The following is a 25,862-nucleotide window of genomic DNA, read 5'->3' on the forward strand; positions in this document are numbered from 1 at the left end:
ATTACTATATTTTAAACCAGTAATATTCCTGAATTTTATATCACTAGTTTCTGTACTGAACGTAAATGAAACAACGGCACTTGTAGGCAATCCGATGACAGTTTTAGTGTTGCCAACAGAATAACTGAAGGCGCTCCGGCATTTCGCTGTCGCATATGATTACATTGTTGATTTAGCTCTCTGATATTTCCGAAGTGTTTTTGCTGTGGGGAGGTGGGAAGGAGTAATATATATATATATATATATATATATATATATATATATATATATATATATAAAATGCCGAATTAATACATTGAAATGTATTTGTATGATTTAATGAATTACGTATAAAAGACTGTAATTGTGAAAATTTCAACATATACAACGAATATACAAATATTAGTATTGTAGCGATTATTGTACAATTTTAAAATTTTTGAATACAAATATTTCCTTTTTTTTTATTAATAATCTAAAATATCTTGGCTAGTTGATTTTGAGATTTTCTACATGCGAAGCAGTCTGAAGAATGTCTATGTAGGCCTACATCTATGCTTATGTAGAAGAAGACGTGTAGTGTATTTAGAAGTAAATCTAGTTTTATTAAATCATGCAGGATAAATATTGTAGTTTCCATAATGTGTGGTAACTGAGAGCAGAATGATGTAATTAGGTTTTTGTTAAAGCATGCTTAATGTATTATGTGTTGTGTGTCTGTATTTATTTTAGTATGAAATTGTATTGTATTATATTATAACGTAACAATAGTCTATATGCAAGACAAATAGTTGAATGATAAATCGATCACAATGTCAAATAATATAAAACTATCAAGCTTTAAAGCTTGAAATTTGTCTCAAATATTCTAGTTGCGCACTGAGAAAGCTATTTGGAACTTCAGCTCGTAAGTGAAATATTACAAACTGAGTTGATATTGTCCATGTTGCTTACATCACTTTGACGAAGGAGCTGACCTCCCATTCTTCACAATATCTCTTAAGCCATGTATTGTCTTGAAATTTGTCACACTTATGCTTTAACTAACCTGAATAATAATTATAATTTTAACGCCAAGATCTAATAATAATTATCTGTATTGTGGCTTACATGTTCTCCTTTTGAATAAAATCATTCCCCTCTCCTTTTTTTTGTTAGTCTGAAATAAAGTCGTTGAAAATTGACCATTTCAGAAAGTTTTTACAGACTTTTGCTTTGAAGTTGGACTACGGCATGGACTCAGTTGAAAACAAATCAGTGAAATGCAAACCACAGTAGAAAATGCTGATTAGTAACCATCACTGAACCGCAAAACTAATCATTGGCAGGATTAATCTCATCCTATTATTACACAGGAAACAAAATTGAGTCGCGATCTCAACTCACGTACTTTTCGCTCAAAATCAGTTCAAATTACATTTTATTGAAAGGTTGTAATCATTAAAGCTCAAATATTGCTCGGTGCTTAATAAAAATTATCGTACTTCCAACTATACTGATATCGTTTCAAAATTGATAAACTGTTTACAAATTATTTAGTATGTTTTTATAAATATCTGCACGATTTCATCTTTATACATAAGGTGATGTGACATAGTAATATGGGATATAATCCAAAGGGCATAATATGTTTTTAGTCATATTTATGGATTTGAGAACGAATTTCCACTCTATAAAATATAAAATGTTCAATTAAATTTCTAATAATTTTATAAATTTGTCTATATCAAACTACAACTCAATATTCTTTCTTCATTAGCAAACAAAAGGGATTTCTGTATTTTTTTTATTTTAGGAAGGGATATGTTTTAATATCTATTAATTATTTTAACATGGTTCACCATTATCAGAATTATTTATTACTGAATGAATGTAGATATATTTTTGTAAAATAATATGCATGTAAAGTATCTTTATTATAATCAATAAAACTATTTTTAAATCAAGTTTTCCCCTAGATTAGCAATGCTAGAGGGCTATATATAGTGCAATAAACATACGTGCATATACTGCTTTTCTGAAAATAAATGAATTTTGAATTTGAAATGAGTAAATCTTAGTGTTCACATTATTTGATTTACAACTTGTATATATATATATATATATATATATATATATATATATATATATATATTATTTTTAGTGAATTACTTTACAATTAAAACAAATTATTTTTAAAACATTGGCACTATATTTCGGTGAAAACCGTCTTCAGGTGCAAAAAATGTATAAAAATATAAAAATATAAAAGAAAACAGTACAAACGAAAGTAAATAAAAATATATATACACGCAGTTATATATATATATATAAAATGAGATTTTTTATGGGTTAGAAATAATGCAGTATAAGACGAAGTGCTTCCTATATTTCGAAACATACTAGTGTACCAAATCTCACAACGGTATAAATTTATATTTTTATTATATTTAGCCAATTCTATTTATAAATTTCCAATTTTTAGATTTTAATCATATAAATCATTTAGATTTATAGCTACTAATTGGCAACCACATCAGGAATCTAATCAAGTGCTTTTAACGCTAATAGGTGTAATATTATGTAGCGAAATTGTTAAGTACATTTAAAATCAAACTATTCTGCCAACATCAAAAGTTTATGTTATTTCGAGGTATAGCATCACCTGTATACTAAATCTAAATGTAATGCATTACTTTAAACTAATACAACTGTAACTGATACAACGCATTTACCTTGGTTTAAATAAATATATTTGATTATTAAATAAAAATAAATTTAGTATAAAACCTGCAAATTATATCAATAGTCGTTTCCTAAATGTTGTTTAACACCACTACATTCATTGTGCGAATAAAACACCTTAAGTCTTCATTAACACTTGTTGATTTCTTGTACGCGTGGGTTGAGATAATGAAGAAAGTAGGAGTAATTAGTGAAAAGCAAGTCTGTGAGGGTTGTTTTGCCTTTAATGAGTGAGCGGCAGTGGCGGAGTCAGTGTATGAGGGTTACAAGCAGACCGACCGCTCGATATCGTGGGATAGGGCGCGGTTTGGGCTCGTGGCCTCGAACTCAACGATTGGTATGCAGTACAGCTCTCAGGTAGACTTCCTTCGATACGGCTAACTTCGGGAATAATGTTATCTTTGTATTACTACTCTTTTAACCATGTATCTGCTCGAGTACATTCTCATTGCTTCAAAAAGCACAGTTCCAAAAGACTGTTCCAATATCCAATCTTAACCTTTTTGTTATTCATTTGTGGATATAGTGGTGAGTTGTTGAACACGATACTTATATCCAAATTGTATCAAAACATCTCTGACTTAACTTTTATACTTTAAGATACGGTACTCTAAAGATATCGCGATTATAAAAAAATTCAAAACTCATATTACCAAATCAAACAGATAAAACCTTTGAATTGTCTACGATAGATAAGTTGGGGTAGTATTTTTTATCAATAATTCCATATTTTAATTAAATATTTATATATCACATTTTCTAGAGTTATTTATAACCCATGTTCTGACACGCTATTTTTACACTATGATGCAGAAACATAACTATGTGTCAAGGAAGACATATGAGATAGTGTCTTTTCACCATGCCACATAAACAATTTATGTGGCATGGTAATAGACGTAGAATTTTTATGACGTATGGGACAGCGGTTGTCTTCTACTCGGATTCCCCGGTTGAGTTGGTGTCTGACGAACACACTGGAGAGCATCTCCTCTATAATTCACTATTTATACTGAAACTTACTAACAAAAAACAACACTGTACGTTAGCTATCATTATTGGCTAGGTTTGACGAGTTGATAATCCGTGCTCCTGGTGCAATAAACACAGTCAAGTACCTTGTGTCCTGTAGGACATCTGAGATTACACTACTTCCCTGACTACTTTAAAAAGCTCTGGAGAGGAGACCCAATTTGCATTGTATAAGCATCGATCATCAGCCATGTTAGTCTCAGTAGGGGTCGAAATATGAAAGAACCAAAAGGGTTAAAAATGCCAAACATAATTTTTCCTCAGGTCCAATCTTCTTACCTCTATACGTTTAAAACCAAACAGGTACGACATAAAAGTTCAATCATATTCAGCCAACCATACGAATACCGACTTGATCACTGAAGGTGGTGACTGGTTTCTTTATCTCGTAGTCTGACGATGATATAACTAATATTTATGTGTTTCACTGTCTGTATAAGTGTATAAATCTAAGAAATTTCTGATTCGAAAATAAAATTATTGTTTGATATTAACCCTTTAGAAACCCTCCCATTTCGACCACATCAATACGCAGTTGATGATCGTCGTTGGGAGTGGCATCGGTGTCGTTCGTACTTTTATGATGCCTTCAAGTTGTCATGTAGTAGAACACTGATGGCTATTTCAATCGTTACATAGCTAATCTTTTATTTTAAGTATAATCATCGTTTTTTGTTCATATTCCTGATATCATGTTTATTACTAATCCATATTATATACTATCAATTATAATAATGTTGTATAGCTATACACTCTTGACACATTGCACATACGTATTATGTCCAAGTGTATACCTACGTATGGCTGTATGGGTGTATCACGAATTAAGTGAATTACAGACAATACGTGATTCAATATTTAACCTTTTATTCTCAACTCAAATCGTACAAAATAACAAGCTTGCAATAAAATAACATAAGTAGCAATAACGATCCCCAGGCAAGCATTAGCCAAAATGTGCATGATACTTTCACATTACTGTTTACCATAACAGTGTTAAGGTAAATAACACTAGAGCCCTGCAAAAATAAACAAGAGGATTCAGTATGTAAGGAACAAGCAAGTAAATCGATACTCTACTGCTGAAAATTACTATAACTAAAACTGCGTACTAGCACACATCCCATCCATCGGTAATCGTATGTTTCATAAATACTTTTTGTGGGCGCGAAGTAATAAACTAGGAATAAATGTATTCTTTCAACATACAATTTACACAGGAAGGATAAGCTGGGTGTGGCCTTTGCCTCCACCCATTCTATCAGTTGCATTTAACAACTAAGAACACTATCCAATTATAAGATCAATATTAAGATCATTGTAATGTTTTAATAATCTTGTATATTCTTTAAGTATTCTTGAGATTTAAATTAAATAAAAATTAATTTCCAAAAGTTGATTTAATTTCAAAATACTCCCTGTTAGCCAACCCTTGAAATCTGCCAGTATAGCTTAAGCAGTCGCATTACTGTAAGTTGCAAACTGTAAAGTAGCAATTAAGTAATATTGTTAATTAGCAGTACAGTTTGTATGAAAATAAACTTATGAAATAAATTACTCAAAACTAGGGTAGTAAACAATGTCCCTTACGAACTAGATACTCACTAAACCATGTGTTTAGTTTTTTACATGCAACTCAAACCTGTCAGCGTTCGGGGAAGTGCTTTTTGAAGATTTTAAAGAAATAGATGAAATTTCCCACCATTTGTATTTATGGTATGTGTGAAGATTTTTAGTTTATTAGAAAATTTTCTGGAGAGGAATAAAGGGGGGCAGGGGAGAAATAATCCTTTCGAAGGTAAATATCTTCAATTACAACGTAAACATGGATTGAAAAATATTTTATAGGTTATAAATCAATATTGAATTTTGCCAGTAGGCTTACTTTTGTCACGTTACGGCTGAATGGTTGAGCCAACTAAGTAAAAAATGCATTGTGTTGCAAAATACAACATGAGATTGTTGCAAGACGAATGTGTTTGTATAAGAGTCGGCAGCCTTGTGTCGCACGTCATAAGGTTTGTAAAGTAGACTCTTGCCTGCAGTAACTACTAACAAGCATTATGCACTGAAGTTTTTACTCGTCGCAACTTGTCAATGTGAAACTATTAAAAGGTGCATATGTAAACAAAGTTTTATCTTCTTTAACGACTTAAAAATTTCGCTACATAATATTACACCTATTAGCGTTAAAAGCACTTGATTAGATTCCTGATGTGGTTGCCAATTAGTGGTTATAAATCTAAATGATTGATATGATTCAAATCTAAAAATTGGAAATTTATAAATAGAATTTGCTAAATATTATAAAAATATAAATTATACCGTTGTGACATTTGGTACACTTATATTGCATTATTTTTACACCAGAAAAAAATCATTATATATTAAAACTTATGTATATAACTGTATGTGTATATATATACATACATATATATATATATATATATATGTATATATATATACATACCTATATATATATATATATATATATATATATATATATATATATATATATATATATACATACACACACACACACACACACACACATACACACACACACACACACACACACACACACACACACACACACACATATGTGTGTGTGTGTGTGTGTGTGTGTGTGTATATATATATATATATATATATATGTCAAATACTAAACAAGTTGTAAATCAAATAACCTTAGGCTTGTGATTTAAATTGCCTTAAGTTTTTGTTTTAATTTGAGATAAAATTTAATTGAAAACATGTTAGATGCTATAAGAACCGTTTGCTTTTAATTTAATCAGGCATATAAATCTAATTTACTGATATTTCTACTGACAGCACCTTTTTCCATTTTATTGTAATTTTCTATCCCAGTAAAGTCGAGACTGTTAAATGATAATAGTATGCCTGAGATCTTAGCGATTAAGTTTTATTTATTTTTTGCTTGTAAAATGGATTTAAGCTTTTTATTTAAATGGATTTAAAATGGATTGGGTACATGAAAGCCAATTTTTCGTCTAAATTTGTAACTACGAAAAATAGTTTATTTCGAATACGGAAACAGTTAAGGCACGTATAATTCAAGCATTGCCTCAACCTCGATTTTCTTGAATCGTTTTCCAGAAATTAATGCCCTTAAGGCAATTGCTGCCTGCACCTATATCACGAGTAATACTGATTCTACTACAAATATGAATCGGACCTGTATCCGTTTATTAAACTGTACCAAGTTTAATTTAAGACTGAAAGGGTATTGCGCTAAACTTAATAATTTTGAGATATTTGCGAAAAACTAATAAATTAAACTTTTAACCTTGTAACCACCCTTTTCCCTTAACTTACCACCCACCGAGGACTTTTAGTATGTGTATTACGACCCTTTTCAAAAGGTAACAACTTTCAAAAATACATGGAACTTCCCTCCTAATTTGGCTATCCCGATTTTCCTGATTCGCATTTCAAAAAGTAATGCCTTTTAGGCAATAGCTGTTTCTATCTATATCACGAATAATATGGATTCTACAGAAAATACGAATCGGACCTTTATCTGTTTATAAAATTGTACCAAGTTTAATGTAATTTAATTTATAACTGAATGGGTATCACACAATAAACTTAATACAGCTAGTTAGTTGAGAATGTGTACCCTGGTTTGAAATCATCTACTTACTGGGTTTATTATCATACAAATTGTGCTGCTTATTTAAAATGTAACTGTTTATGCTATACGGACAGATTTTTACCACAAAGCTAGATCCTTGATCACGAGATGAGAGTGCCTTTCTCCTGGGAGTGTGTCGACGAAGGCCATATTTTTTAATGAGGCAGTGGTGTATAAGGCCGCATAAGTGGGGCGCTCAATATTGTGGGTGGGGGCAACAGAGAACGCTTTGGAGGACTCACTACTCCAGCTGAAACCTGCGATTGGTATGCGGCTCGCTATTTCGGATAGAACCCATAAAATACGGCCACCTTCTTACAGATACTGTTTCCTTTTCACGGATATATTTGTCCAGTATCAAGAGTATTGTAAATTAAGCGTTTCTTTAAAAATAAATCCCTTCATATTCTGTAATTCTTTATCATGTTAGGTTTAAACATCTTGTGTTAAAAGAACTGAAGTATGTACCCATATGAAACAAACACAAAACAAGAACCCATTAATGCTCCGTCATTTATATAAATATTTTGAAGTTTTTAATGCCTCTTGAAGTAGTAAAACTATTTAAATTGAATCACTACATATTAGTAGTAAATAATTAATTTGCTATATTTTTAATTCCCATACGAATTGTGCAGTTACAAAATATTCACAATATATTACAATATTTCGAATTCCTCATATTGCACACACTTCACGTGTATTTATTTGTATGTAGATTATAGGTTATGAACGCACAATCAAAGCATCATGTATTATTTTTGAATTATTCACTTTATCGTTTTATTTATTAAAAATAGGTGAAATCGGCATTTCTTTAGCAACTACGTATTTTAAAGGTTAAATTTTATACACTACATGGTCAAAGGAAATTGTACTTAACAAATAATATAGTGTTGTAGCGCAATACCGATACTGGTTGATATTAGCGTTTACTGGCACGTTAAATTTGAGGCTTAATATAAGATAATCTAAGAATTTAGTTAAAGCAAACAAAGCAGCTGTCTTATTATAATAACAACCGCTAATGTTTTGGTAAAATAAGATGTGACTGTTATCTCGTCATTGTATAAATATCGTTATCGATAAATAATCACATGACGAGAAATGATAAGAATATTTACTCCTAACATTTCTTATGAAGTACCTTCAACTCGTTGATGTACGAGTATGTCTCTTGTAATACCATAACGATGTAAATGCCAATTTTCTGTTGTGATCAATCTAAATAAAGGATAAGTTAGGTTGAACCAATCAGTATTCGAAGCAATTAAATTTCAGCTTTCGTACTTTTTGATCTTTCAAAATATCAACCAGTAAACCATTCTTCGTCTCCCAACACAATCGTAACCAATATTTTCCGAACTTCATCGACTACTAACGATAATCCAAATCGTAATTTTAAAAAAAAGATTGTTTTCTTGTCAATATATCTTTAATATCGTTTAAGATATATCTTGCATAAAACAGTAGCATTAACCTAAAGTACGGGCGATAAATGAATAACAATATTTGAATACTTCTACGGCGAACTCCTTTCCTACACATCACTCCAAATATTGTTAGATACTTAGATCTAAGTATTACCAACATATTTGAACCTGATAACCACAAATGTGGAATGTATTGTTAATTGAAGAAAATTAATGAAACGTGTCATCTCAAGAGTTCGTATATTTCGTTATTTACTCGTTATAAGAACCTTGTAAACGTGCTAACGAGACATTTTTAAGTATTTGTAGAGGCACAGTGAATTGAAGGGCCTTCAATTTTAGATGTACTACTCGTTTGATTTCCGATCGTAGTGTATACCTTGACGCCGGGTGTACTTTGTCTTCATAATTTGTAATTTTAAACTTCAATTATAATCACCCGTAGCTATAAAAATAGTAGGTTTCGGGTGAGCAGTAATTTGTTACAGATTTTTTGCAGTTTCAGAGATAACTCTAGCATACAGAAATTAAACAGCAATCAATGCTCACCAGAATATGTTATGAAAGCAGTGTATTATCAACTACTCTGCATCCTTATGTATACACGCCTGTATAAAACTTCCTACACAATAATCGCAGTTTGAGCGTGCAGTGTGAATTAACAGTAATATAACGGGACGTCTAATAAGGTACGTTTTCTCTGCAAATGGTTTTCTTTTTCATAAAACCCCAACAAGTGGGAGAGAACGGAGCTTAAGAGAAGCTTTAGCCGTCGGCGCTATCTTCAACTGGAGACGTGGAGAGTTTTGTTTGTCTTTGGGGGCGGAGCTCGGTTTGTGGAGAGTTCTTTAGCCAACAGCCACTTGTCGTCTGTAGTTGACACTCGACTTGTCGCAGCTTGTCGGTTGCGCCGTGGCTCGTTTCTTTTTCCTCATCAACAAAATAGTTGCTACTCGCATAAAGAATTAGGCGCCATGCAAGCTTCTTGGTTGTGACGCTGGTTGTTGCTCCTAGAATGATTTTAACATAAACGTAACCCGGCATGACGTCATTGGGATGGTCGACATGAGTATTGTCAATTATAGATTCAAATGTAAGCACAATAATAAACATTTTGACGATCAGTACAAATAAGAACAATAATCAGATAGTATTGCTAGTTCCAGAAAGCCGTGGCATAAATATTTTGGTTAAGTCCGAGTTTTTTCAACGACGAGATATTTACCAATTAGTCAGTCTGCATTTGCATACATTACCATGTTGTACAAGACCTTTTCCGATTAATAATCTACAGTATTAGAAAATACAGGGTGTCTTTTAAAAGTCTCACCCACCCCTCAAACCTTCTTATGAATAGAGATGGAGTGACTAACTTTTGGGGATGTTTATATGACCAACTGAGGAGTTTTTTATGTATTGAAATTTTTGCATTCCCCTACCCCAAATTGGATATAAAAAGAAAGAAGAATGGCATAAACTATAGGTGTTTCTAATGTTACTCTATCAAAATTGTGGGTAATTAAAGTTTGAATTGTTTTATAACCCCCCCCCCTCCGCCACCACCACAGTTACTTTATCTGACCGAAGCTCATTAGGAAGTCCTGGGAATACCATAGCTGGTTTTGCAATGTCATCTCTTATTGTTTACCAGTTAGTATGTGAGACACATTCAGTCCACTTTGACACAGTAACCCTATTTAGTGGAAACACTGCAATTATCCTTTTTTTAACATGCAGAACACACCAAACTAACTAAGTTTGCGGCAAGGTTCGTCGTTGACGATAATGAACTTTAAAGGGTTGCGGAAAGAATTAGAGTGAGCAAACCAGTTATGACGCTCAGATCCAAACATTTACAACAATCACAGGTTTATACTCCAGTAAAACCAACCCTTCGTGTTTATGTTTAATACTGTAAGATAGCAATAAGTAAAATTATCCACAATAACAATTAAAAAATTAAAAACAATGCTCCCGCTATACTATCTTTCGTTTACTACATACTTTCTCCTCATTACCCTCTGAAGCACCTGTTTCTGAGTGATGGGGTGTGCAGGGGAGGATGGTAGTGTCATTGGCTTTGGATCTGTCCACATATGATGAACATGGATGTTACTGCATCTATGCACTTTTTAAAGTTTAAATATGTTTTAGGCATTGCATTTTTTAAATTTATTTGTAGACTTCCAATTTTAGCTCTGCTTAAATATATTTCAAGAGTTTGTTTGTCCAATCAGTTTAAGAATTAAAAGTTCTTCCTTTAGATATAAGTTGTTTAGTGAGCCTTTGTTTCTTTGTTTACTCCAAATTTGTACACTGTCTGTTACCCAAATGTTCTATTTTGTGAAATGCCATGTGCTGTATACTTTACAAGATTAATATAAATGAAGGAACGAAAAGAAAATTAAGATTATTATTACTTGTATGTCTATGCGTCTAGTTGTATTTTAAGAAATGAGGACACTTCTAGACCCGTGGCACTTTTCCATATATATGTGTTATAGAAGAAGTAACTTGCCAGTTATCGACAGAGCATAAAGACAATACGTAAACCAATAATTTAAGAGGTGAACCGAAAAAATGCTAATTCATCGGAAACATCGTTAATCGAAAAGTCAGATGATACATAATGCAATATTACGCGGGTCAAATTCGTTCAAAGAAAATTATATATATTCAAAGAACAAAGATTGTTATACATTTAGGAACGACACCTAATACGATACACGACATCTTGAAAACTGTATTTATTGTATAAAATGAAATATTGTAATGTAAACTTTTACCAAAGTAATAAAAGTACCTTTAAATACTAAAATTAGTAATATAGAAACAAAAAGAGCAGTTTAAATAAGAATAGCTTGGTATTTAGTTGTCTAAATATGGTATGATTAGTACTATAACGCTTAATGAGCATGAATCATAAAGTATATACGTATAAAGTATAAGGATAAAGCAAGTATAAAGTATAAGTATAGTCAATGCAACATTAAAATTAAGAGAACTGCTGGACTGCAATGGTACGTCACAAGAAGGTATATAAAGTATTAGGTAAATCGCGTTTGATTAAGTTAATTTATTGAGATTTCTTATACAAAATCAGCCTAAAACTCATTAACGAATCCTCGGTTACGCTTCAAGTCTTTGCTGCTGTCAGAATAAAAATAAAGAGCTTACCAGAAACCGTAAAAGAATGTTTTCTCTCTTTCTGCAGTGAACAGTGAAATCAGAAAACCAAACAATAGAATGCCCCGCTTCCACACGGTGGTTTCGCATCCTATTCCTTGGTTGCTAATTAAAGGGCAAGACCGCGTTCCCCTCCACCAACCTCCACCGCTGTCCCGTTTGCTCTCTTTTATAGCAAACGTAAGTGTTTGCTGTTCCCCCATCGGTTAGTTCACTTAGTTCGCGAGGCATGGTGGATTGTTGTACTTGTCTTTTTATGCTACTTATAGCCTCGACATAGATATTATGGTTTCGAAGTTCACTGGTTTTGTTGCTTTGAACCAATTATTTGTACGGGTCAGGGCACAGATCCTTCACAGTAAATATTCGGAGGTTAGGCCGCCCGCATGGCCGAGTCCATCTGGGCCAACACTCTTCTTCCCTCTCACTAACCATCGACACTGCCCTCACGCTATTTCTTGTCAATTGCGTAGTGTAGCGGGTACAATGATTATCGCAAGATAGTCGGATCAAGCAACGTCGATCGTGGCTGCTGCTTGGATGGGTGATCGCTGAGCGATCCTGTCCTTTCAAGCAGCTTGCCTGCTCGGCCGTTAGTGGTGGTTCGGAAGTCACCCTCAAGCCGTTGGTCCCCAGGTTAAGTATAGAGAGGGCTTTTTAGCCCTAACTTCGCCTGGTAAAATAAGACATCTTTACTTTATCTAATCGAGTTGAAATCTGCAGAGTACAGGCGATGAATAAATTTGATCATCCTTCTTCCAGGAGAAGGACTGGAGCAAAAGGAAACAGAACCTCGACGACGACGCTTCGCTGCGGAAACCCGTCGTAGGTGACATCGATGGCAACTCGATGGGTGACAACCGGATTTACTCCGTTACTTTGACAAACTGAGAGGGAAGGGGAGGAATTGGAAGATAGAAACTAAATCCCGGCAGAAGGAGGCAGCAGCGTTCGACCTGATAGTTTCAGTGCAATGCATTCCTCTAAACACATTGAGAAGGGTTTCAACACGTTTTATGTTGAACATTTGTCTATAAATATTTTTTATGAGTTTCAACTCTATATTATTCTACCCAATAACATTTTTAGTACCATTAGTAAATTAATTGTATTACCAATTTATTTCAAGCGTGAAGACGGCAAAGCGGTCTTTACAGCTTAACGGTATTTAATTACTCAGGGGCGGTATATTTATGGTATAGATACACAAACCGCCAGTTATGATTCTTATAGCTTGCGTTTTGATTTGCTCTAGCCTTAAGTTACTTTACCTTATAATCGTACGAAAATACTGGTAATTTCAGCGTGAAATTGTGATTAGATAGCGAAACACGAGTTTCAGTAACATTTATAATTTTTTGTTGTTGTAATAATCACGTAATTAATAATACAGCTTATGTGGAAAAAAATACAGTATGAATCATCTTTTAAATATTTATTGCTCAACCTTAAGTAGTTTTAAACACATTACTATCGTAAATACACCATTAAATATCATAAACGTTATTAGTAGAAAGTATATTTGTGAAGCAAAGTAAGGAATAAAATAAAGACGGCGGAAAACAAATATAAGCAATAGTCCATAAACCCGCAACAGAAGCGACATTTAATGTAAAGTGAGTTCCCTTAACTCCCCCTCTCACCCCCTACCTCTCTCTGAACCCCCTACCCAACTCTACACCTGGCTGGAGATAACAACATTATGATAACACAACACTGACAGCTAAGTGGCCATTCTGGGGTAAAATGACTCAATCTGCATCTTTAGTTTTCACCCATATTTCATTTAATGGAAATTATTGTATTACTGATGTTGTTCACACCTAAAACGGAAAGTTGACCATTATCTGGTTTCGTTTATTGATAATTATGTTTTTATGAACAGAAAATGTGTTTCCATTCAATTATTTCCACTCTCGCTTTAAATACTTATCTAACAAAAGTTAAATACAAGTACGTAGTTTACCTTATCTCATGTAATTACTTTATTAACACAATATCTATTGTATTGGAGTTAGTTTACTTTTTATTAACAGCTAACTATGTTACAAGTGTTGGAATCTATTACTTTCTTAGGTGTAAAAAATGTAATACATAATGCAAACATTAATCAAGATATGGACGATCATATATGGTGATGAAATGATGAACGGCCAATCCATGTATTGGTTTTTGTGAGTTTTTCCGATCTTATACATTAACATTTTTTGCATTTCAAAAAGAGGATATATCTCAATGTTCTAACCACAGTAAAATTCTATTCTTGTAACGTAAAAATATGGCAAACGTCTGAAGTCATATTATTCATACAAATAATCTATTGTTAATAATAAATCTTAACAAAGAAGTTAGAAGCTGTTTGAATAAAATATTAAACTGGTTTTTACACGTTTGATGTGACAAAATGAAGCACAAAAGTCGTTTAAGTAGATAAATTCTAAAACCAACAGTGACATAATGATGTTGAGTTTGATTTGAAACATTAATACCCTTTATAACGATGTTGCAGAGTTTGATTAGCAATATTAATACCCCATGTAATGATGTTAATGAGTACTGGTTGCAGTATTAATGCCCGGTATGCACACGTATACATATTTACGCCACAAAATATATCTATAAACATGTAATTTTAATGGAATTTCCTCAAATCATCCACGAACATGACTGGTATTGTTTTGCCAGACCTAATCTTCCAAATCCGGTGGTGGCCTTAACATGTTGAGTGTCAGAACATGATCGATTGCATAGCGGTGGGAGCGGAGGCGGACTTGATTTTGCTGATAGATGGATATTGCCGATAACGGCCGTTCTATACTTTATAACATTGTAATATTGTTAATATCGACTTCATACTGCCTTTGTCAGATTTATATTGCCACTATCACTGTGATATTGGAGATGATAATTCATTATGGTGCGAATAAATTTACAACGTTGTTATTGGAAGTTGTGATAACGGAAATTGGCTCTAAAGCAGTTTGAATTCTTCACGATCTGAAGACTTGTGAGAACTTACGAATCCACTTATGTCTTTAAATGCTGTATTTGGACTTCATTCGAAATTCCTGAAGTACGTTCAACATAACTTAAAAAAAAACAAGAATGCTCTAGTTGAGTAATCCTCGGTTGGATTTCATAAATCTGAGACCGGCATATCGGAAACAGAACTGATGTTGATCCCACGAGTCTCAATGTATTGTGTGAGGAATGTGACGGTTCTTATTGTGATTGCCCGAGTGCCTGAAGTGACCTTCATATGTATTCAAAGTATTCAGCATTTACGAGAGACGGCGAATAACATTCGATCGGAAGTCGCCTTCCCACGGCGAATGTTTGTGACGGAAACAGATAGAACCAATCATTGAGGTTGCTCTGCCGGAGACAGAACGTTGCCGTCATTAAATTTCATCGTAGACGATCACTTTATTTCTAATGGTATATAATCCAAGTAAATAGAGTATATAGTGTGATTTTTTTTTAATTCAAGTTATACAAGAAATCAGTAACACTACGTTTCGAGATCTGCAATCTGATCTCTTCTTCAGGTAAATAACTAACCTAACACATAATTACTATCTAGGTTAAAATAAACAAATCATACCAGAGCGATGTGACATTTATTTATTTATTTCCAACGGCAGCAGCCAATTTACAAAGACAACAAGCATAGATGGTAGAATACAGCGGGAAAAAAATTAATACAATCAGATGAAAAATCTACATAAAGTAACAAAATAGGTAGGCCTATACAAAAATCTGATAATAAATAATAAGTATCCAAAGATATAACAAGTTATAAATATCCAAAACATAACAAAAAATAAAAATAAAGATTAACAAACAACAATAATTACTCAAGTATGGAAACAACTCAGAAAAATTATTCAAATAAATTGTACTTTACATAAAAAACAACTAAAGTATAGGTAGATATCAACAAAAGTAGAATAATAAATAATTACGTAAAGGAAAAAATATTTATAAAAACTCTCTGTGCAACAGGAACAAGCAATCAACTAGCTAACGAAATTATAAGATTGATAAGAGCGAACATAAATAAATAATGCTAATAAATTAAAATATAATATATAACATTTAATAAATAACAGTAGAAAATTAAATAAATACAACATATAATACAATGAACATGCACTTAACACAGCTTAAAGCTAACTAGGTCTCAATTTTCTAGTCTTTCACAGAAAGAAGAAGAGAGGAGGCCTGCCGACGAACCTGGTGAAGTCCATCGAAGAACAGGTCACACCCAGACGCAACCTGATTTCCCAGGCGAATAAACCTTGCGAAAGGACTGTTGAAGTCGAAGTTGGTTGAGTGGTATCTTCGACCCAGCAGATCTCGAGATCTTGTGTTTGCAGGAACTCTGAGGTCGATTTCAGCTAGGAGATCTGGACAGTTCATGTGACCATTCACTATCTTTCAGAGAAGAACAACATCAGCCACGTCACGTCGCAGGGCAAGAGGTGACAAGTTCAGATTGCTGGACAGTTCCTCCACAGGCACATCAAGATAGGCAAAACCCAGCAGGACACCAATCAAGCGAAGAAAATGCCTTTGTAGAGCCTCCAGGCTCATGTCATGTATTGTGACATTCATAATTCAGGAATCACAACCACCATCGTGTGTGTTAATTTCACTTACTCTAAAACATGCACTTAATAAAAGCAAAATACAGCACTAATTAATAAATTAATTATTATCAATTCGCCGACCAACCACCTACGACTGACCACAGACAAGTAGTAACTGACAATCGTCACTGCCGAAACAAGATGGCGACGAAAAAGAGGGAACGAGGCAATGTTTTATTATTGGTTCATTCTAGACGAACTTCTTAAAATCATACTGTGACTCACACATGTGCATTGGTTTATTACAAATATCTAATGTGTTTGATACTTTCGGATTTCGTTCCAGTTCATTTTCAGGATTGGCAACCAAAGCAGTCTAATCTCGACCGATGGTTGACTGATTTATTTATGAATTTTAGTAATCTGTAATTGAGATAAACATTTTTTCAAAGTAACTTTAAACTTATTATGTTTAATCTGCCTTTTTATCACTTTCTTTTTATTATTTTTTTTTATTAACATCAATGTCAAAGGCACTACGCTTCTAATGTATGGCAGATATTGGTAAATACCAATATGATAAACACTCTTGGGTCATCTTATAGTACAACGGTTGTGATTATTGATGTATAACTTTACTCATTATGATGAGGAAATTGTTACAACTAGTAAGAAATATAGTTGAAGAATATTTAAAGTCCATTCTATGATTATTTTTACATTAACATTATATTTACTCATTTGTGGTAGTGTCATCGTCAGATTCAATTTTTCCAGCCCAATTGTTTAAAAATTATTGGAAAAAAACTGAAGCATTTCCAAAATACACAAAATATTTGTGCAAAAGTGTATATGCACATTACATTCCACCGTGTTGCACCTAGTTTTCATTTCCTAGAAACACATTACGTTTTTAGAGTTGAGGGGGCTACGTTGACACCGTAATGTTAATTTATAATACATAATCAATAATTTTCGCCATACCACTATCAATGACTACATATGTTATCAATATTTTAATTGCCATTGATAGTGACAGGTGTTGATGAGTCAAATTATTCTCTTAAACAAGTTCTTAACTAATTATTTATTTCAACACTTTAGAGCTTTAAACTTTCGGGAATTCTTAGAATGTTTTGAGTGGACTTATTTCTCTCTCCCAATTACTTGTATCGACTGATCGAGGCCGGTAATTTACATTACAAGTACATTCTGAACTGGGAGTCATAGCTGTGTATAAAACAAAGCTTTTCACAACACAAGATCTCGGCTCACAAAGGCTTCCTGTCGTTCACACTGATGGATTTATTATACAAGCGCTCCCCTCTCCATAGAACGGATCGTTGTTGGCCTATAAATTGAATTACAATGCACTGCGCTTTAGATACAGTTTAAACAACCTCTTTAACTCTGGTTGGGTGTCTGAGTTGAGAAGAAGAGATACTAAGGTGTCCATAAGCTATATTTTTAAATATTATAAACAGATTTAAGTTCTCGTACATTTTTTGTGGAGTCATCTATTTGTTTAGTAATTTGATTTTGTTGAGGTTAAGTGTAAGAAAGGCCATGTGGCACTAATTTCGCCTCTGTGCTCATATACTAATAAAGAACTCATGACTGTTAAGTATATTCATTATAAGTACATTGCATATCCTAACTCAATAACGTTTTAAATTTAATTATATTATAAAATTAATATCATTAAATTTTACGGTGAGATAGGGGTGGGGAGGGGAGTTAATTTCAGTTCAAAATTTGTCACCAAATTAGTAAAGGTATTTAAAACTCTATGACTTTTCCGAATGAAAATTTAACAAAGCGTTAAAATCTACAAACCGAAACCCAATTTGTATCGTATAAACACAGAAACTAGATTTCGTGAAAACAATGGAGAGGAATTTCCCCAAAGGAAGATATAGACCACCAGCCGAGGTAGTTTTGGTTGAGGCCATAAAAGGGTTAAGAATATAATAGTACAATTTTAAACATACTTTTTGCTTGACACAGTTTAAACTTGCCGTCATGTACGTAAATAATAGTTATGTCACCGAAATAAAAAGACTAAAAGCCAGTATTAGCCATTTAGTCTATTTTGAAATTGGTTTTTAGAGCGTTTTGTGAGTGTCTGGCAAAGAAATACTGTACGAGAAAATTATTCGATTTTTAACCGTTTCAGTATCCTCTCATTTCGACCCCAACAAAAAAGCCTTGCTGGCGATCTGTTTAATTCATGAGGGACATTCCTCTATCGATTCCAAAAAATAATAACGCGTGTGCTTATACAATACATTCAATGTTAATATAAAATCTCCTGTTTAGAATTAACATGAAGTACACATACACACAAAAACACACACACACACACACACACACACACACACACACACACACACACACACACACACACACACACACACACACATATATATATATATATATATATATATATATATATAAATGAAAAAATCTAGGTATTTGTGGTACTCGAATGAGTTGTGATTGATGTGACTCAGTATGTTATACATCTTTATACTTGTACAATCCATATCTCTACTCTATCTGTCAATAAGATTAAGTTAAAAAAACAATAACTTTTATTTCCGTTTTTTAAATTATTTCCAAACATTTAAACTTTGAATTTGAGATAGTATTTTTAAAAAAACTCATCAAAAAACTAACACATGCAGTTTTTTTGTTATGTTGGAATATAATTCCAACTATAAAACAGATTTAGTTCCATACAATATTTTGTGTACTGTAAGCGTATTATACTTTAATTTTAGGGTTGGCGGCCAAGCAGTTATTTTTCCAATTCTGCCTTCTAAATCACTAAACGTTTTCTCATTCAATTAAATTATTAAAATCAAAATATGGGATGGGAAATAATTTACTACTTTGCAGCACTATTTTAAGCTATCCGTCTTAATTTCTTTTTCTCAATTTATTGGAATATTTCTAAAAACTACCAACATATATTAAATTGCCTATAAATATTTATCGTTTAATCTGTCCCAAAATGTAAAGTTTTCATATTGTGTCCTAAGAAAAAATTAAATGTGTGTTTATACAATATCTAAGTTGAGTATTGTATTTATTATTAATGTGTGTAGTGACTTTTCCCTAGAAAGATACATTTTCACTTATCGTATAGACAAATATTTTAATATCTTCTAGCCTACACCTACACAACTAATATATCACTTACCGTTATATTTATTTTTTGTACCTATATTTGTTTTAAAGAATTCTTGATATTGAAGTTATATTTGGTTTAAAACCCAAAAGTGAGCACTAGAGTGCTTCGGGTCGGTTTGTCAAAACATTTCAGTTTACTTTTCATCTCCGGTGAGTTCTTAATTCAACGGCAAATGTGTTATTTTTAGCTTTACCCACCCGCGCCCGGTAGTAGACACTTTGTAAATACAGCTCCAGAATCAACATACACCTGACCCCGAGGTGTAAGTGTGAAGATTGCTTCAAGCCGACTTTGTGTGAATCAATAAGAACTCCCATTCGAACCGTACGTAGTAATGTCTGCCGATATTAAATTTGTATTTATATCTAAAATGCTGTTTTATTTCTGTTTCAGTTCTACTCGCTGCTGGAGAACAACCCAATAGCCAACACCACGCTAACATACCGCAGTGTGACAGTGTTCGCACCCGCCAACCTCGCGTTCCAGAAGTACACAGGCAAAGTGGACGACACTCTGGTCCTGTACCACATGAGTGAGTACCACATTCACATCTATTTTTTATATTGCGAGTACAATTACTCATCACATTACAATTTAAAACCATGTTTATCACTAACTGAGAACTTAAAAACACTCACTAAAATATTACAGTACAGTAAATATACAGTTATCGAAAGTTCTCACCTATGAAGCTAAGTTTTGTTGTCAATAATAATTCGACGTCTACCCGTGGAAACGTTTGATCACATTAGTTTGTGCTGCATTTTAATTTTATATCTTATAAAAAGTGTTTACGTTATTACGCGTCTCCCTTTGATAATGGACGGTTTTGCAACCTCTCAGCCGTCAGAGACTAGTCCAAAGAAAAGTAGCGACCTAAATCTTAATTGCTAAGAACACCGGAACTTTAGTATGAGTCACAAATGAGTTGGTGAAATTTTGTACGTCATTTCCACTTATATATCTAATTTTTGTGTGTTCAGTGTTGATTTATATAACATTAATATAATTTATAAGATATATACCGTGTTATTCAACACTACAACTGAGAATGGGCGGAAATGTGAAAAATGTGCGTCTTGTAGGAAATTTGCTTTCTACAGACTTAATAATATTAAGGTTATACGTAAATAATTTCGTGTATAAAGGCATATTAGCATTTGTTGAATGATCAAAAGTTGGTTATTGAAGTTAAAACTTTAGGAATTTCGCGTTGTATAGATTTCTGTATACGTTACTAATAACGTATATAAAGATATAGTAAAATTTACGAAATGATCAAAATATACAGTGTTATTATCATTTCGGGAAATGCGCACAATTAAGATGTTGTAATTTTAACGTTATTTATTAATAATTTTGTATGTTAAATTATATTAATATTCGAGAATAATTAAAGAGTGGTTTAATAAAATACGTGTATGGCGATAAATTCATAGGGGATGATACAACATATTTTATCAAGGATTCTCTACTATGGAGGTTAGGAATATCAAAATTATGCTTCGTGATCAAGGGACTGTATTATAGCCGATTGATTAGATTTTCAAAGTTTCATTGTGATCAAACATTGTGTACGTGTAACTAAACTTGTAAACACGCAAGCTAAGATTAACTCGTGAGCTTTAGTGTAAGTTCGAATATGCCCCGCGGAATTTTCCATATCTGTTCGTTGTCAGATTTCATTGAAGGTTTGCATAATCTCACAATTTACCTAAATCATCTAACACCCTGTAAAGGTAAAACTGTCCTTCATACAACGTTTTTACGTGTAAATAATGTAATCTTTTAAAATCATTACAGTGTTTTCCGTTAACTTCCTAACTTTATTTGTTTGCTATTGCTAACTGTAGCCAAATTTCACTTAAATATCATGTTTCTAAATAAAAAAAGTTATTAACAATAACTACGCTACTTTTACTTATAACGTTACTATTTTTCAACTTAACAAAGCCTACAAAAATATTGTAAAATTACACTACAGGACATAAACACTTTAAAATTTTACAAAGTCGGTTGTATTTTAGTTTTAACATCGTGAATTCAAGTAATATTATGTATTGTAACCAAATTGTGTAATATTGTACACAGAGAATGTGGAAATTTTCAGGCTAATGTGGAATATACTGTTCATATATAACTCGAGTGGTTGTCTTAATGTTCTATTATACCCCTAACACGGATACAATTTTGGAATTACGTAACTCTTTTAGGGACAGGGTTTATTTTCAAAATTTGAATATAGAGCCTTTCTTCCTGTATTTTCAGCTCTACTCATTTTCCAAATTTATCAGGAAAAGTCATTCAACGACCCTATCTATGTAAATTAATTAATTTTGTATGCTTTTCTTAATTTATTTTTGGAAGATTTAATTTAGGTAAGCCTAATTTTTCAAATAAAACTGCCAAACTATGACTTGTTTTGATAATGTTTCACTTATTCCAGTCTTGTATACTGTAGAAGAGCCTCTCTATAATTTGAAACTTGGCAGTAGAAACTGTGATATGTAATTTCATCTTTACCTATTAACTTTGTGAATGATATATTTTAAATCGAAACATTTATTTAGTTACCTCACTCAATTAATCAGGAATCCCCAAGCTCTTACGTAATCTCTGTACAAGAGCCGTCCGTAATCTTCTCTGCTCACCGCGGTGTCAGGTTATTTGTGTTTCGAAATGGTTTTATTTGCTTCGCGTCTACTGAATAGATCCAAATACCCGTTATCGGAGCATATTATTTCTTAATATTCTGTACAATTTACATACAGTATATAAAATAGTTGGCAAGTCATTTGGACACATCCAAACTATGAAAGGCAATTGTGGGGAGGATATGCCAATAAATTAATTAATTTACATGATCATAATGTGTTTACAAGAGTGAAAGACAACGTGAGCCTTGCAATATTCGATTGAATAACTAAATTCCTAAGTTTATATTCTGCAAATAAAAAAGTAATATTGATGGAATAAGAATTTCTGGAAGAGACAAATCAAAACTAATTATTACTGAAATAGCAAAAATCAGACAATACAAACTAATCCTACGAAAATCAAGTTATACTTAATTTATTGTAAAGCAAATGCAACTTTTTAACACCTGCAGATTAATTGTAATATAAAGGGTGTCCACCAATGGTAAATCAAAAGTGACTAATTTTAAAGGAAGTTTTAAATGGGGGAGTTAACCTAGTTTGACATTAAAACTATGATTTTATATGACAGATATAAATTCCAAAACGTGTCTATTTAAAATTTGAGTACGCTGTAGCTTCTAAACGGTTTAAAGATTCCAAGAATACAACACGTTTCAATGTTTATATTTATATATATATATATATATATATATATATATATAAACAAATTGCAAGAAAATATAGATTGTTTCATAGTAAAATTTAAAATTAAATTTAATTAAATTTAAAATTCAGAAAATGGCGAAAAATCTTTAAATTTTAAAATAAAATTTTCAATTGTCACTAAAAATTGTGTGACATCCTCTGCTTGAACCTTCGTGTAAATGAAACCGTTTTCTTAGAAATTCTAGGGTGAAAAAGTAGATTAGACTGTCCGTGACGTACTCGCTAATAGTTTGACTGACCGACAGTTGGGCTCTGTTACATCAACTTTCTTAGAAACACGAGGGGGAAAGTGGAACAGACTCGGTAACGTACTCGCTAATAGTTTGACTGACCGACAGTTGGGCACTGTTACGTCAACTTTCTTAGAAACTTGAGAGTGAAAAAGTGGAACAGACTGTCGATGACGTTCTATCCAATAGTTTGACTGACCGACAGTTGGGCTCTGTTACATCAACTTTCTTAGAAACTCGAGGGGGGAAAAGTAGAACAGACTCGGTAACGTACTCGCTAATAGTTTGACTGACCGACAGTTGGGCTCTGTTACATCCACTTTCTTAGAAACTCGAGGGGGGAAAAGTAGAACAGACTCGGTAACGTACTCGCTAATAGTTTGACTGACCGACAGTTGGGCTCTGTTACATCAACTTTCTTAGAAACACGAGGGGGAAAAGTGGAACAGACTCGGTAACGTACTCGCTAATAGTTTTGACTGACCGACAGTTGGGCACTGTTACTTCAACTTTCTTAGAAACTTGAGAGTGAAAAAGTGGAACAGACTGTCGATGACGTTCTATCCAATAGTTTGACTGACCGACAGTTGGGCACTTTTACATCAACTTTCTTAGAAACTCGAGGGGGGAAAAGTAGAACAGACTCGGTAACGTACTCGCTAATAGTTTGACTGACCGACAGTTGGGCTCTGTTACATCTACTTTCTTAGAAACTTGAGAGTGAAAAAGTGGAACAGACTGTCGATGACGTTCTATCCAATAGTTTGACTGACCGACAGTTGGGCTCTGTTACATCAACTTTCTTAGAAACTCGAGGGGGGGAAAGTAGAACAGACTCGGTAACGTACTCGCTAATAGTTTGACTGACCGACAGTTGGGCTCTGTTACATCAACTTTCTTAGAAACACGAGGGGAAAAGTGGAACAGACTCGGTAACGTACTCGCTAATAGTTTGACTGACCGACAGTTGGGCACTGTTACTTCAACTTTCTTAGAAACTTGAGAGTGAAAAAGTGGAACAGACTGTCGATGACGTTCTATCCAATAGTTTGACTGACCGACAGTTGGGCTCTGTTACATCAACTTTCTTAGAAACTCGAGGGGGGAAAAGTAGAACAGACTCGGTAACGTACTCGCTAATAGTTTGACTGACCGACAGTTGGGCTCTGTTACATCAACTTTCTTAGAAACTTGAGAGTGAAAAAGTGGAACAGACTGTCGATGACGTTCTATCCAATAGTTTGACTGACCGACAGTTGGGCTCTGTTACATCAACTTTCTTAGAAACTCGAGGGGGGGAAAGTAGAACAGACTCGGTAACGTACTCGCTAATAGTTTTGACTGACCGACAGTTGGGCTCTGTTACATCAACTTTCTTAGAAACTTGAGAGTGAAAAAGTGGAACAGACTGTCGATGACGTTCTATCCAATAGTTTGACTGACCGACAGTTGGGCACTTTTACATCAACTTTCTTAGAAACTCGAGGGGGGAAAAGTGGAACAGACTGTCGGTGAAGTACTCGCTAATAGTTTTACTGACCGACAATTGGGCAGTGTTACATAACCTCCCAGTAACCCCAAGATGAAGAAACATAAACACCGACTAAAAGTACTCGATAATATGCCTTACATACATCACCTCTCTGAGTAATGAACAGTGACGTACTCGGTGACGGTTTTTACTGACCGACAGTTGGGCAGTGTTACATAACCTCCCAGTAACCCCAAGATGAAGAAACATAAACACCGACTAGAAGTACTCGATGATAGGCCTTACATACATCACCTCTCTGAGTAATGAACAGTGACGTACTCGGTGACGGTTTTACTGTGCGATAGTTGGACTGTGTAAAAAGTAAGTGTGTACACCGCTGTTTGCGGCTCACTCCATTAGGGGCACACAGAGTACGCTATACAGCGGATGTTTGTTTCGCTAGATAGATCTCTGCCCCGCGCCGTCTCCTGAATAACAGCCATCACACAAATCGCGATCCGGGATTTATTTTCTTGTTTTCAAGTGCAATATTGTGTCGGAGGAAAATATCTCTGAAACTGCCCGGAACGGAATTTCCTTCGAGTACTTATATTAATATCTGGAGTGGATTCCATCGTTCTTCCAATAACTCTTGTAAATTAAAATACCATCAGTAACCAACAGACTTTTCGGTACCAAAATGAACAATTCTTGATTCTTTACCTATTTGAATATATAACAATTCTTTGAAATACGTTTTTGTTTTGTTTTAGTTTCAGTGTTCAGTTTACGGGTACTTTCACTGTCGTGTTCATTATTATTGCTTTTATTAAATTTGAACAATATTTAAATTGTTTAATATCCGTACAATATCAACGAGGTAAATCACAATGATTTTATTAATATAATTATTATGATAAATAAAAGCAATCTTTTGTACATCCCTGTTTGTGCTAGTCGTGATGTACTTTGAATATTTGGTTCAAATTTTGTTCT

At 33.4% G+C, this 25,862-nt stretch overlaps 1 protein-coding gene across 7 annotated transcripts in view; it reads left to right on the top strand.

The window, feature by feature from the left end:
• The window catches only part of LOC124368897 (fasciclin-1), a 340,962-nt gene that overhangs the window by 195,199 nt on the left and 119,901 nt on the right, over nucleotides 1-25,862 (top strand). For all 7 annotated transcript variants that reach the window (XM_046826405.1, XM_046826402.1, XM_046826407.1 and 4 more), the window contains exon 2: nucleotides 20,191-20,329. In XM_046826405.1, coding sequence (XP_046682361.1) covers nucleotides 20,191-20,329 — 139 coding nt within the window. The remainder of the gene's footprint in view (nucleotides 1-20,190; nucleotides 20,330-25,862) is intronic.

Source organism: Homalodisca vitripennis, chromosome X (genome assembly GCF_021130785.1).
Source record: "Homalodisca vitripennis isolate AUS2020 chromosome X, UT_GWSS_2.1, whole genome shotgun sequence".
Taxonomy (NCBI): Eukaryota; Metazoa; Arthropoda; class Insecta; order Hemiptera; family Cicadellidae; genus Homalodisca; species Homalodisca vitripennis.